The 16,143-nt window shown below is 39.5% G+C and overlaps 1 protein-coding gene across 3 annotated transcripts in view; it reads right to left on the reverse strand.

Moving 5' to 3' along the window:
• Positions 1-15,824, reverse strand: part of ip6k1 (inositol hexakisphosphate kinase 1) — a 21,254-nt gene extending 5,430 nt beyond the window's left edge. The window contains exons 1-5 of one of the 3 annotated variants that reach the window (XM_028448024.1): positions 15,680-15,824; positions 2,931-3,155; positions 2,703-2,845; positions 1,093-1,219; positions 134-350 (exon numbers count right to left, since the gene is read on the reverse strand). In XM_028448024.1, coding sequence (XP_028303825.1) covers positions 134-350; positions 1,093-1,219; positions 2,703-2,816 — 458 coding nt within the window. In that variant the 5' untranslated portion in view covers positions 2,817-2,845; positions 2,931-3,155; positions 15,680-15,824. Of the gene's footprint in view, positions 1-133; positions 351-1,092; positions 1,220-2,702; positions 2,846-2,930; positions 3,156-12,477; positions 12,613-15,653 lie in introns of those variants that run through there. The other 2 variants (XM_028448025.1, XM_028448026.1) reach the window with 2 other exon arrangements.
• Between the last annotated feature and the right edge of the window lie 319 nt (positions 15,825-16,143).

Raw genomic sequence — 16,143 nt, forward strand, 5'->3', positions numbered from 1 at the left:
CTTTGTATGTTTCTCTCATTTTGTGTGTTTTTCTGTCGAGTGTGTTTTTGGAATCATTTTGGGGGCCGTCATTCTCCCGTATGCATCCCACATCCTTGATAGAAACATCCTCGGTGTTAGTGGTGCTGCTTACGGGTCGGTGGCGTCCCCGTCACGCTCTTCCTTGTGCTCGCAGGAGGACGAGGAACGATGGAGGCTGCGGCGGGAATGCTTCCTCCGGGGCTGCTCCCGCTCTGGGGCGTCGCGCTCCTCGTGCTCGCTGCCACCCTCCAGGCTGCTCTCTACGTACGGGTAGGCCACCAGGTTGATGTATCCATCCAAGTCACCCTCAAAACACACCAAAACCATGCCTGAGGGGGCGGAGCATAGATACTAAGGTTTGTTTCCAAAAGTTCTCAAATTTGAACATTTTTATCTGTAATTTCACCATTTAAGTATATATGAATAACAGTTTTTCTTATTTTTATTGTAATTATTTGAGACATTTTTAAAGACAACGTACCAAATGTTTTTATTTTAAATGTTTATTTGTTTCCCACTCAATGCCACCTTTCTACCACTAGAGGGAAGTAACTGGTTACTTATGCTTTAAATAACTTTCTGTATGTACTGATTAAGGTACATACAGAAAGTTATTTGAAGCATAAAGCAAAAAAACACTTCAAAAATGTCTTTAAGTTTAGTTAATTTCTGCTTTTGTGGATAAAAACACCGGAGTTTGATATTGAACTTTATTTACACTCTTTGGTCACAACAAACTTTAGGACAGTTTTAACCAAAAAGTGGAACCAGTAGCCCCGCCTCTTTACCCTTTGAGCGCTACATGTGAGGCTAACCAAAACATGTGGGAGTGATTGCTAATCTCAGAGGAAGACAGCAACAGGAATAGATCTATTCTTTATACGTCTGCGTCACTTCCTGGTTAACAACGTCTTCTCTCTGTTCGCCTCCTTTTAACTTTGGTCTACTTCTCTTCTGCTGGTGTTCCTCAGGGACCTGCTCTCATTTTTAATGATGAACCTCCCTCTCCCCTTATAGAGGGCGCTGTGGCGTTTCCGTGTGTGTGTGTGTGTGTGATGAGCAGAAACTGACCTTTGTACTCTGGTGTGAACTCTTTCATCTCTGGTGGCAGCGACTCATAGAAACGCTGCTCTCTGCTGATCAGAGGTTTACACACCGTGTGGTCGTCATAACGCATCATACTGGTGTGGCCGCCCACCTGCGCACGCACGCACGCACATGCGCACACACGCACACGCACACACAGAAAATGAAAATAACATTGGACTGGAAAACTGAAGGGAGATACATAAATGATGTGAAATCTGCTGAAAAGTTGCAGATGAGGTCATTATCGTTATGTTTGTTGTCATCATTATTATTGTTGCTGTCATCATCACAGTTGTAGTTGTTGGTCATTGTCATTGTTACCTCTGCCAAGCAGGAAGTTGTTTTACCCAACGTTTATCTGTCTTTTAGCAAGATAACCTGAGAACCTGGTTATGAACGGATTTGGATGACATCTTCAGGAAATGTTGATAATGGGACAAGAACATTTTGGTGATGTTCTGAATTACCAAAAATGATAAATTACCACTCGTGAATATCACAATATGAGTGGATGTGAGCTGTATCTGAGCCTGGTCCTTTTGTGTAAGTAAGTAATGTTTATTTATAAATAGCACCTTTCACAGACAGAAGTCACAAAGTGCTTTACATATCAGCTTATTCACACATTCACATACCAGTGGCACAGAGCTGCCATGTAAGGCGCTAGTTGACCACTGGGATCAACTTGGGGTTCAGTGTCTTGCCCAAAAACTAGGGATGTAACGATTAATCGTAAGGCAGTTAAAAATCGATTCATAGGTATCACGGTTGATATCGATTTTCTGAAAATTGAATCGCAGCACTTTTTTTAACCAGCAAATTTCTGTAATTTGTGTGTATTTTTCTCAGATTATGATGATTAAACCCTCGTTCATGTGATGAAAGGAAGACGGACAGACCTTTGTGTGTCATTATAAATACAACCTAAACCACAGCCTCAGATTTTCCCAAATCTGTTTAAACATTTCCTATTTGTTTTTGTCCCTAATAATCAGATTTATCACAGGCCCAAAAAAACTTCCTGAATTCATCATTAGCTTCATTGTCAGGTCACAGTTTCTTAAAGCTTTTCTTTTAAAACCGAAGGAAAATACAGAATGAAGATCCTGAAATGGCAACGTTTTTATAATTTCTAAAGTTATTTTTATTGTTTTTAAGAAAAAATAATCAGAAACTGCATGGGTGAAAATAAGCTGCTTGGCGGAGGTCTGCGCTCTCCAAATGTTTTTCTTGTTGTCATTATTTTAGCAGAGGTGAAAATAAAATGGTAAATGGACATGATTTATATAGAGCTTTATCACCACTGAAACAGTCTCAAAGTGCTTTACATATCAGCTCATTCACCCAATCACTCTCACATTCACACACCAGTGGGACAGGACTGACATGCAAGGCGCTAGTCGACCACTGGGAGCAACTTAGGGTTCAGTGTCTTGCCCAAGGACACTTTGACACATAGTCAGGTACTGGGATCGGACCCCCAACCTCTCGATCAGAAGACGACCCTCGACCACCTGAGCCACGGTCGCCGTTATAATAAGAAGAAGTAAAGACATTAATTACATTTTGCATGTTCTTGCAGAGGAACTCACCTGGTGAATGAAAGGCTCCAGTGACACGCCTCCCCGTGGTCGCGGTGCAGTTCCGCCTCCTGGCCCCGCCCCCTGCAGCTTGTTGTCCATGTTGTTGGTGTGAGGGAGGCACATGGCTCCTGGAGGACGCACCGCTGCTCCTCCTGCAGAAAAACAGCTTTGATTGGGACTGGGACGGGTCAGTTAGTCCTGTCCCACCCTTGGGTGGGTCAGTTATCCTGGTCTTACCCTGGGCATGGGGTCGGGTGTGCAGAGACGGGGAGGGGGGGGCACAGGGCACCACGGGCTGCTGGGAGCGCACACCGGCCCCGGGGGGAGGCGGCGCCAGACCGAAAAACCACCGCGTGAAGCCTTGGATCAGAGCGCTCCAATCCACTGCCGGCACCACCGAGGTCCAGACTTGAACGTGGAGCGCAGGGGGACAGCGTGTCCAGTGGGTGGAGTCAGCACAGCCTGCAACGACAGACGACAGCAACACACCAGTGTTAGATGCTCAGAGGTAGGTAAATCTGCTATAGACGTATAAAGATTAGATCTGTTCCTAAACATTAACATGCAGTGTTTTGGTCGTTTCAATCCGTCACTGAGGTAGAGCTGGAGGAGCTCGTCTTCATCCTAATCTTAGTCAGGGTTGGAATTCTTCCTCCTGTTGTGTCTCCTTCAAACATTTTCTAAGCTGCAGGAGTTTTCAGATGATAAAAATACCAGCACAATAATCCCAGTGTCCCTGCACTGGTCCCATTAAACAGGTGTTGGCTTCAGCCCCGTAGGTGTTACTGTTCCTCATGTCAGTGAGTATTCATCCTTACTCTGCTGTGTGGGGACACTTTATAAAACCAATCTGTGCTGCCTTTCCTTCTAAACTCTGTTCTTTTTCAGGTGACGTAAACTTAGTCATGGAACACCTAGATATGTGAAATATATCTGATATTAAACGTGTGCTGCTTTCCATCACACGAGGATTCAATATTTAGCTTCACACACTCATTTGTTTTTTTTCACTGAACGTTTGGTGAGCCTTGGACCCCTCAGAGTAACTCCTGCAGGACTGGAGGACCACGTGAAGACTAGAGGACAATGTGAGAACTAGTGGACCACGTGAAGACTAGAGGACAATGTGAGAAGTAGTGGACCATGTGAGGACTAGAGGACCATGTAGGGACTAGTGGATTCTCTGTAACTGCCCCCACCCTCTGGAACTCACTTCCAAGTCACATCCGCAACTGCACCAACCTCCCATCTTTCATATCACTTCTCAAAACTCAACTGTTTCACTCACTCACGTCTTTTTTCTGATTCATATTTTCTTCTTCTTTAATCACTGTATTTAATGTTTTTGTTTTTATGCTGTAAAGTGTCTTTGAGTTTCTCAAAAAGCACTTTAAAATAAAAAGTGTTATTATTATTATGCGAGGACTAAAAATGGAGCACAGTGAGTGTTTATGTTCTCTGTCACAGCTGGATCGAGTCATGATGAAGAGCAGACACGACCCCGGACGTCGTTTCACATCCTGTTCCGTCCTCATCATCACATTATTTCAGATATTTCACTAGTTTAAGATGTTTACACCACATGTCTGAGTGTCTGAAGGAAACGTCTGAAAGACTTCAGAAATGTTAACAACCATCTTTGGAACCAAGTGGAGCGGTTTGAAAAGTCAACGCAAAGTCAACACTTTGTGGGGCTCCAAAAACAAAAGCACACAAAATGGCAATAAAATATACAAGGCGACTAAAAACAAATGACAGAAATGTACATGAACACAATAAAAACAAATGACAGAAATGTACATGAACACAATAAAAACAAATGACAACCAAAACACACAAACAACAACAAAAGTACAAAAACAACAAAAACCAAAATAATGAGAGAATATAAAAAGATCCCAGAGTCTTTAAGCTAAACGCAATAACATGTTGAAATCAGTTTAACTATATATATAAAATCACTTTTAATTTAATTTAATTTTAATCAGCAACTCTAACTTTATACTTCGAAATGATCAAAGCATTTAGAAACAAGGCATAACATCAAAGCAGTACATCTATATTAAAGTTGTTTTTGTTCTTAACATATGTTTGTTAAAGAAGTTTAAATTCAAGGCTAGAAAACATTTTATTTGTTCATTTATTTGATAGGGACAAGTGTGAAAATGAACAATCAACACTACAACATTTGTAGCCAAGGCTAATTTGCAATGTCATGTCATCAGAAACATCCTGTTTGACCTTGTGATTCTCAGGAACACACACACAGTTAGCGGGTTAGCTTAGCATCCAAACAAACCCACAGGAGAACTGCTGACAACTCTGACCAGCATGGAAACTCACTGACCACACATCCAGCGAGGAGGCGGAGCTTAGGGTCCTTTAACCCTGAGCTCTGTAGCCAACCACTGTGAAGCTACAAACTTTTCAGATGTTGACCAAAAGTTGAATAGTTATCTGAAGATAAGTCAGCGCTGGAATGAGCAGAAGCTTAAATGCTGGAATTATCCAGAGTTTCTTTCTTTCTTCTTCTGAGGAAATCCTACTTCTAAAAAACACCAGATTTATTGACAAACAGCTGCACAATATGTGCCACTTTTGGCTTTTTCTGCTCTAAAGGGACAGCATGTGTGAGTGAGTTCTGTAGTGTGGCTTGTAGGACGCAACTCAGTGATCATCTAACTGAGCTTTTTATGCTGTTCTGAGATGAAGCAAAAGTATTTTAATACAAAATAAGCTATAAAATATATATCTCAGAATTATGGAAAAATTGTAAAGGACACTGACTGTACTTTATGAATAATATTTAATACTTGTATGATGTGATTTGTACTGTGTGATTGTCTAAATCAAACAAGTACATATGTATATCTTGATATAGGCGATATTGTCATTTTTGATATCACCAAAATAAAAACTCGATATATCTTGAATCACGACATATTTCCCAGCTCTAGTCAAAAAAAGTTACGTAAGTGGATTAGGGCCAATTATGATGGAGAAAATAATTTTGGGCAAATCAAGAATAAAGTCAAAATGTCGAGATTAAAGTCGAAAAAACAAAATGAAAGTCAAAATTTTGAAAATGAACTGAAAATACAATATTGTGATAAAAGTGGAAGGTTAATATAACGTCAAATCTACAGAAGCTGACTAGGACCAATTCACCATCTCCTCCACCAGTGTCCATCCAAACTGGTCCTAATGTGTTTCCGTAGCTCCTCATTAGCACAGATGGACTGAATGCTCCGCCTCTTCATAAAAACACTGGTTTGTACTTCTGAACACATCAAATAAGTCCTTAAAGAGTTTATAACGCTGTGTTTATGAAATAAAAGAGAAAGAATCTCTTTGTTATTAAAGTATAATTGAACACATCATCTGCTGTTTGTTGTCATATATGGTGAATTCTTTTATTAACAAACCTTCCACTTTCATCACAATATTGTATTTTGAGTTTATTTTCAAAATGTCAACGTTAATCTTGTTTTCTCCATTAAAATTGGGCCTAATCTGCTTCCACTGCAACAAACACTAAAGAAACGTCAGTAAATTTAAACCTTTAGCAAACGATTAAGCCCATCACTGTGTTTTTTCTACTAAAAACTATAAAACTTATATCATTCCACAAATGTAACACCAAACTATCTAAAGCTCATCTTCAGACTGTCCTACATAAACCATCCACTCACATTTATGATTGATCAATAACTGATCCTACAGTATATCATTCTTTAAATAAGGATGATGTTTAGAAAATATGAGAATTTTATCTCAAAACATGAATTTATTACAGCATTTTACATTTTTGCTCTAATGCTAACAATTAAACATGAGCCAATAAAACATTAAAAACTAATTATCAACATGTCCATGCTGTCTAGGTGTAATATTTGGATTTGTGTGTTAATAACTGAATTTTTTCCAGTCGTTTGAAATTTGCCTTTAAACGCTAACAGCTGCTATTTTACACCCAGGTGACTGGATTAGTGACGCAACAGCTGACATTTCCATGTGCTAATGCTAATTAGCTCAGAGACACAGAGGATGTCCCATCATGAATTAATGATGTGTTAATTATTGATTTATTGACAAATCATTAAAGCTGTAGAATTCCTTTACTTAATGAGATGAAGAAATTTGAAACATTTGGCCCTGTAAAATCTATTTTATTTCTCATAAAATCCATTTTTTTCCCCCCAAATTCCGTGTTTTCCAAAAGCATTTTTAAAAATTCTGCATTTAAAGAAATATTCTATCAATTTTTTCAGAAAAAAATAGTTAATAACTCCTGTGAGGAAACAAAATAAATAACTATTTTGGCAAGTGAAAATTGAAAAAATTGGCTTGATGACAACCTGTATCTGGGTTTGTTTTTTTTACTAACCTTGACCTTAAATATGATGTTGAGCAAAGGTCAAGGTCACACATTGAAAGGAAATGTTGTTCAATGGAACCAGTCGCCAAGTTATTGGGATTTTTATTTTTTGTGAAGTCATGAACTTTGACCCCTACCGATCTTTTTACTGGTAGGTCCAATAAAATAAAATACTCCACTTGAGATGAGCTTTTCATAAATGTAAGCATCAAACTTGCACGATAAATATTTGTAAACATATAAAACATTTTGTTTTTTGACGCTTGACGCGACCTTGACCTTCATTAATGTCACCCTGTTTCCCCTCAGGGATCAATGGTTTACTGAATCTGAGCAGGTTCAGTGAATAGGTTTTGACCGACTTCATTTTCCACGTTTAACAGTGGATTCCATTTCTATTGGTTGATTCCATTATCACATCTTATTCACCTTCAGCCCAGCAAACAAACAAAACAAAAACTAACAGCAAAACAACCTGGGTTCAGTAATCAGGATCTGTGGAAGAATTTATTACATCATCAGCTGCTGCAGCGCGTTTACACTGCTGCTATTTCTGACTCTGAGTGTGTGTGTGTGTGTGTGTGTGTGTGTGTGTGTGTGTGTGTTTCAGAGCAGAGAGCCAATTAAAGACTTCCAGGAAGAACAGAGCAGCTCTGATAGCTTTAACGTGTTATTGAACACATTTTTATTGCTTCAAAAACACAAGGATTAGGATTAGAATTAGGATTAGTCAACTATTAAAACATCAGATCATACACGTGTTAGCGGCTCATAATTAATGTATGTAAAATAAAAATGATAAACAATTAAAAAACTTACACTTTCAGGAGAATTGTGCGTTTTGTTTTGATGTAAATTGTAAAATTAAATTTGCAATTAACTCAAATAGTATGAATACATTTTTTCTGCATAAATATTTTGATTTTGATTTGAAAGCAGAGACGGGCAACTTTTATGACTTTGTGAGCCACATGATCAATTATCACATTTATTATAATGACCAATCAGAGCGTTAATACAGGAAACAACTAAAGCTTTGTGGGTGTTTTTGTTGTTCTTTGGTTTGTTTTTGGACTCCATTTTATGCATTTTAGTCGTCATTTTGTACAGTTTCCTGCTATTTTTTGTGTATATTTAGTCGTCTTCTGAAACTTGTGGTTAAAATTGTGTATTTCTGTTGTCAATTTATACGTTTGATTATATTTTTGTTGCCCTTTTGTGAATTTTCTCAAATTTTGTGCGTTTCATTTTCTATTTGTGTATTTTTGTTGTCGTTTAAAAAAATTTAAATTTTAACATTAGTTTTTGTGTGCATTTTTAGTCCTTTTGCTTTTGTCTTTTTTTTTTGGTCAATTTTCTATATTTCTATTGTCTTCCATATGACTGTGTGTATTTTTGTTTTCCTTTTGCGCCTATTTCTCTAATTTTGTATGTTTTTTTATTTTGTGTATTATTATTGTGATTTTCTGTTGTTTTAGTGTATTTTTAGTAATTTGGTCTATTTTATAGTCTATTATCATTTTGTGTTGTTGTTTTCTATATGTTTCTGTGTTTTTTCTTGTTGTCCTTTTGTGTTATGTAATGTGTGTCATTTTGTCCCGTTTACTTTGGGGGCCACCAGTTGCCCATGCACGTCTGTTTTTCCCATAAAACAAGCAACAAAAAAATGAGAAATGACTTTTCTACGTTTTCTACATCCACAGCAGCTGCTGCAACTTTGAAATTAAGTCAAACAACAAACGTCATCAACAACAAAGTCCTCACATCAGCAGCCTGTGTGTGTGTGTGTCTGTGTGTGTGTGCGTGCGTGCGTTGCTAAATACGGGCAGGAGCCTGGGACTGCTGACACACACTTTGTCCTGGGAAACAACACTGAACTCTTTCCGTATGAAATTGAGGGAGAAGAAGTTCTCACCGAGGATGGACAACAGGTATCCACATTAAAAGTGGACAGGATAACATAGCCCCGCCCCTTTACCCTTTGACCCTGCTCAACCAACACTGCTACGTGCTAAGCTAACAAACGTGTACTGGTCTCTGTGTGGAGTTCCTTCAGTCTCAGAGGAAGAAGAACATTTATCGTCTGAAACAAGTGGAACACAAAGATTTAAACTCTGCACAAACTGATTTAACATAAAAACATTTCATGAAATTACTAGGTTGTTTTTTTTTTTTTCAGTTAACCCTCATCAATGTTTCTAATTTGCAGTTTTTTATCAGTGCTGCAATGACAATTCAGCCACCGAAAATGGCCTGAAAGTTTCAGTTTTTGGCTGATACAGGATGTAGTGCTGGGCGATTATACCTAAAAAAACAAAAAATCTCAGATTTTTTGAAGGAAAATTTGAGTTTTGATTTGATTTCCAATTTTTTTTAATGCACTTAAAAATGAGTGCAGACATCAGATATTTGGCCAAAGTGCAACTTTATTGCTGTGATTGTCCTGAAGAGTTAAAATGTACAGAACGATCCCAAAATCAAAAGTGAATGAGGCTCTGTCATTCAATCATTTTAACCAGGTTTAAGCAAAAGTGCAACAGCTACTTCACAGTAGCTTCAATTTTCTGATTAAGAAATCAAATACCTACATATTTTATAACATATAACATTACAATTATAAAAATAATAAACTCTTCCCATAGCATCTCAGCATAGTGTGAATAAAAAAATGTACATGCTTGTGGCACACATATAGCTACTCAAAGGGTAAATAAATGTAAACAAAGAGGGGGCAGGCTCACATGCAAAAAAGTCAAAAAAAACTGTGGTGGGAATTTTTATTTCTTTTTTTTAAACTCAACTTTGCAAAATAAAAATCGCTTTTATCTACAAATTCAATTAATCTATTAAATCCATTTTTTGCCCAGCCCTAACAGGATGTCGTAAAGACATTAACGCTAAGTGCGGTCAGCGCGCGCTTGTCTGGAAACGGGCCAACTTGTCCGTGGACTCACAGAGTGGCTGCATTTCAATACATGTCTGTGTCACATCTACATTGTAGTTACGTGTAGCGCTCTGTCAACACGGACCCCGACACCGCCACGCATGGCTGCGCATCAGAAGCATTAATCTAGTTTCAGTCTGTCAGCGCACGTTTCACAGACATCCTGCACGATTAAATCTAATCGCAATGGTGATATGAGACCGTTTCATTATATAAACGCACGAAAGGCTGTGATATGAAAGTGTGTCCCCTGTGGACGTCCCCAGGGAGGGTACCTTGTCCCTGGGTAAAGACCTGGATGGTCAAGATGGGTCGGTTGAGCATCCGACAATGTAGGCGACCCCAATGAGGACTTTTGACTCCAGTCGACAGTCACGCCGGCGGCCCCTGTGCCCACCATAGCGTGGATAGGGCTCAGCAAGGCAACCCAGTCCAGGGCAATGGAAAGCGGCGAGGTGGGAGCAGGGCGGTGCTACATAGCCACTGTTTTTACACTGTGTAGAATGTCAACGTTTATTGAGTCACTGTTTTGGTTTCACTTTGTAGAAATGCCTTCATTTTCTGACAGTACTGTACAATATTTGTTTTTATTTTTTATATATAGATATACCTTAAGTTTACACTAACACTATTATTATTGTCTTTGGATTTTAGGTAAATGATCCATACTCTGCATATTTGCTAACACCAGTATGTTAATTATTCACTCTACTTTATGTAAAGCACTTGAATAAATAACAACGAAGAAGAAATAATCCTTAGTGAAATACTTGAGGAGTTGAGCCTTTGTCTGGCTTCACAAGTTATTAACATCTCACTAATTGATGACATGAGGAGGTGACAGTGAGTGACAGTGAGAAACAGCAACACGTTGGTTTGAGAAACATCATCACTAAAGATGAATCAGCCCTAACGAAAACAAAGATTCACAAATAACAGAGGTAGCAGTGTGTGTGTGTGTGTGTGTGTGTGTTAAAAAAGTGGGAGTATCATTAAGTCCTCTGAGAAGAAAACCACACACACACGCCTGAGGTGTATTCCAGAAAGGAGGTTCAACAAACGCTTGGTCTATCCATAAACTCTGGGTCAACATACCCCACAATGGGAAACTCTGTGTATCTGATTCCATTACAGCTGGTATGAAGTGTGTCAATCAACCCTGAGTATGTAAACCTAGGGTTACTTACGTGCAAGAACGCCATAAAAAGCCATCATCAATGGAGCAAAGATAACACAAACTACCATGGTAACCACCCGGAAGAGAGTAATTTATTCACCCTGATGGTGAAATGAGCAGGTGTTTGGGGAATAGGAGCCTGTTAAGGTGCGTTCACACAGAACGCCACTTTAGCAAGTATAGTCGCTTAAATCACCCGTGATAAATCGCTTGAACATTGTCGTGCTTTTTTATTCGCCTCATCACTTCATCGCTCCAGTGACGACAGAGGAATGTGCCTGCAGAGACGGGGCCGCTGCATAGAGAGGGCTGATTACTTCTTCTCTGGCCGTACGTTTACTTACGTGGGCGGTGATTATGGGTTAAAAAGCAGAGGCTGAACACAGTAGAACTTTAATCAGACCTTAAAAGAAGACCTGACTCGGCCTAAGCCCAACAGACCTCGAGCAGAACCTGTATGACCTTTAAGCCTGAACACGTTTCAACCATAAACTGTAAAAAGAACGGCCAGGACAATCTCCCCGCTGGAGTGAAGCTGTTATTTTTAGAGCTCCGCCTGGTGAGTGGCTGCAGTCAAAGTTGAAAGATGAAAGCGCCCCTAAGTGCCGTATTTTGGCTTCAAGAACATTGAGTGGGAACAGCTACAGGGCACGCCCACTGGTTTCAACCAGACGGTATTCACATTTGTGTCTCCACATGTAGAACGATCCATTGTGAGTTAAAACCACGAGCTTCATATGTCACTACACGCTACGTCTGGTTGAACAACTGTTTATATTGGACGGTGATTGCAGGATGGGTGCACGCAGGCAGCATGGAGGGCAGCAAAGTGGCTGCAGGGGTCCTCAGGTGAAGAGCATCCAAGCAGATTGCCTGTATTAAATAGACAATGCAGCTGATGCATGTGTTTCTGGGTTATTTAGATTAAAAGAAGTTAAAACAACTTGTGAAAGCCTAGACGTCCCTTTTGTGTCCAAGTGTGCAACAATTATTACAACGATACCTATTAAAAAGGTAAAAAAATAAGAGAACATCCCCCCATGGTGCTGAAAACGCACCGTAGGCGATCACAATTACAAAGTTGGGGGCCCTGACAGAGAGAACCCTGTATCTGATGTTATGTTGGTAAATAAATGTAGTGGTTTATTCCAAACGTACAGAACACAGCTCCATCACACGTCCTAAACAAGAATCAACTGTGACACAAACAGTGTAGAACAAACGTTTAACACACTTCAGTGTTCACAAACACGCACACACACACACAAAGGGTGAGTCCACTCACCACTTCAGCTGAGCACCCATGATGCAGTGGAGCAGAAAATGAGCTCACTAAGACTCACAGACACAAACAACAGAGGAGTCGCTGCCAAGGCGAGATGATGATGTCAGGTCAAATCCCAGAGGCCACGCCCACCACAGAGCAGTGTGTGTCTGTGTGTGTGGTTAGTGTCAGTGTCATCAGGTGGAACTGAAGCTGTCAGCAGACACGCCCACAGCTCACATAAACATTAACATGAGGAAGGAACCAGAACAGCCACACCCCTTTTCCTTTTGCCCCTCCCTCCTAAGCTAGTGCTCCCACATGCTAATCAACACTAAATAAATAATCTATGAGGTGCTCTAAATAATTCTAAACACATTTGAAACAGCTGCATGTTAATGTGTTACAAAGGACAGGAACAGATCTATTTGTTATATGTCTAAAACTAAAGAGAGGTCTAGATGTAAAACAAAAACAAAAAACTAAAACTAAATTAAAGTATAAATGGGGTCTAAATCTGAAACGCTGGTCTCTGTAGTTTTATCTGTAATTCAATCTACAAACTGAAGCTAAGTGTGTTGTTGTTTTTGACACAAATGTACACATCACGTATATATCAAAATGTGTGTTCTATTCAGTGTTTACACACTCACTGACTGTTTTAGAGCTGCAACTAACAATTATTTTCATAATCGATTATTGGTGAATAAATTAATCAATGAATCGATGAATCAGATTAAAAAACCCTGTTTATGCTGATTAAACTGAAATAAAAGTGTATCTCACGCACAAACGCTGGCGCACGCAAGTAATACATAAACACTGGCGCGTGCGCACACAAACACTCATGGTGCGCGCACACACACACACTAACACTTGTGGTGCCCACACATAAACACTCATGCGCGTACACACACAAACACTTGTGGTGCGCACACACACAAACACTCGGCGCACACACACACACACACACACACTAACACTTGTGGTGCACATACATAAACACTCATGCGCGTACACACACAAACACTTGTGGTGCGCACACACACAAACACTCGGCGCACACACACACACACACTAACACTTGTGGTGCACATACATAAACACTCATGCACGCCCACACACAAGCACTCATGGCGCACGCACACAAACACTCATGGCGCACACACAAACACTCATGGTGCGCACACACAAACACTCATGGTGCGCACACACAAACACTCATGGTGCGCACACGCAAACACTCATGGTGCGCAAACACTCATGGTGCGCACACACAAACACTCATGGTGCGCAAACACTCATGGTGCGCACACAAACACTCATGGTGCGCACACACAAACACTCATGGTGCGCACACACAAACACTCATGGTGCGCAAACACTCATGGTGCGCACACACAAACACTCATGGGGCGCACACACAAACACTCATGGGGCGCACACACAAACACTCATGGTGTGCACACACAAACACTCATGGTGCGCACACACAAACACTCATGGTGCGCAAACACTCATGGTGCGCACACACAAACACTCATGGTGCGCACACACAAGCACTCATGGTGCGCACACACACATGAACACAAGCAATAAATCATTCTGTTTCATAATAAACAATTTCAGATTTATTTAAACTTTAAATAAATATAAAATATACATTTTAAAGCAAAGATTACAACAATAAAGCAAACAAATCTATGGCTTTACCTCTTCAACATATCTAACTAACTTCAAGTTTCATGAAACATATAAACATGTGGACTGCACTTCTTAAACAGTCTCATACATGCATACATACAACACTCTGCACACACACTTTAAAAACACTCGGGGTGCACACATGCGCAGACACATACAAACACTTGTGGTGCACACACACACACAACCACTTGTGTTGTGTACACACGCAAACACACTGCACACACACATACAAACACTTGTGGTGCGTACACACAAACACACACAAACAAACACTCGTGGTGCACACACAAAGCTCACAATCAACCATAAATTGCACGACGCAACAAATCGATAATTACATTTGTTTTTTACTTGTCGATTGTTATGGAATTTATTGATTTGTTGTTGCCGGCTTTGTTTCCTGTAAACTTTCGCCATCGTTTGTCTAAGCTCAGTTGACTGCTGCACGTTTCTATGGGTAACCATGGCAACAAGTCAATAGTGGAAGTCAGGGCATTGAAAATAGTTGAATTTACCCCCACCTACATGTTCAGCTTTTAATCTCCATTCATTTAAATACAAACATTCTCAAACCACTTCTAGTGAAACTGAAACTTCAGGTTTCTACTCTTATTTTTAATATTGTGACTTTGGTGTTCAAAGGGTTAACGTTAATTTATCTTCCTACTGTGAAGAGCATCCCATCATTTATAATAAACATCTATTCTGGGAGTGGATCAAACAAACCTGTGTGACATGAATGTAGAAAGCAGAAATAACACTGTTAGTTATAGTTCGAAGTCTTCCTCAGTGGCATTAAAACGAACCACATCTAAGTAAGGAGAACATGTAAACTCCCACCTTAAACCCTGGGCCAGTGTCACTAAGCTCTCAGGATGATTAGGTGACAACCAGTTGGTTTATAAATCAATAAATAATAATCTGTTCTAATACTGATTGTTTAAAAAATTACGACGACTGCTAATAATAATAATAATAATAATAAAGCAAAAACGGATAATGATTGTTATTGTTTAATGACAAACAATAACATTGCATAAAAAATAGTAATTCAATTACAATACAGTAATAATATTAAAGTGTGTCAATAATAATAATAATAATAATAACAATATACCAACAGTAAATAATGATCGATTAACCGATAGAAACAGTGACAGTCTGGTTACCATCACTAAACCGGGTTATTTTAACCCAGGTTAGTTAGCGTTAGCTGTCACTCTCCAGCTTCTTGACCTTAGCCTGACTGCATGCTAAAGCTCAGTAACGGCTGATTAAACACATTTAACCCGGGTTAACCCTCATACCGCCCCGTGTCTGCTGCCTCTAGTCCCGTTCCGGTCCTCCAACCCGAGCCTGAAACCGAACCCAGGCCGTTAGTCCTCCGTTAGTCCGCCTCAGCAGCCTGCTGTGCTAACTTAGCTACGTGCTAAAGCCACAGCTCTCCGTTACGCAGCGTAAAACACCGAGCTGTGCGGACTTTAAGGCACCTTCAGGGTCTCCGTGCTGAACTCACCGCCCCGAAATCAGCCTTGGACTCTGGCTTGTGGTGGATGTCGGTCCTCGAGAGACGGTCTATGGAAGAAAAACATCCAGGCTAACGTCATTACAGCACGGCTAATAGGAGGGCGGAGCTCCGGGGACTGCTGCAGGCCGCGACCGGAACTCCAGCTTGTAATAATAATAATAATAATAATTATTATTATTATTATTATTATTATTATTATTATTATTATTATTATTATTATTATTATTATTATTATTATTATTATTATTATAAAAATAATAACATAGATGACACATAAAAATTGTATAACAATAACATCTTAAAATAAAAACACAACTATTAAACTTAAGAGCAGTCAAATGCATTCATAAAAGGACAAGTACATATAATAATGATAATGATAATCATAATAATAATACTTTATTATTATTATTATTATTATTATTATTATTATTATTATTATCATGATATAG

This window comes from Gouania willdenowi, chromosome 5 (genome assembly GCF_900634775.1).
Source record: "Gouania willdenowi chromosome 5, fGouWil2.1, whole genome shotgun sequence".
NCBI lineage: Eukaryota > Metazoa > Chordata > Actinopteri > Blenniiformes > Gobiesocidae > Gouania > Gouania willdenowi.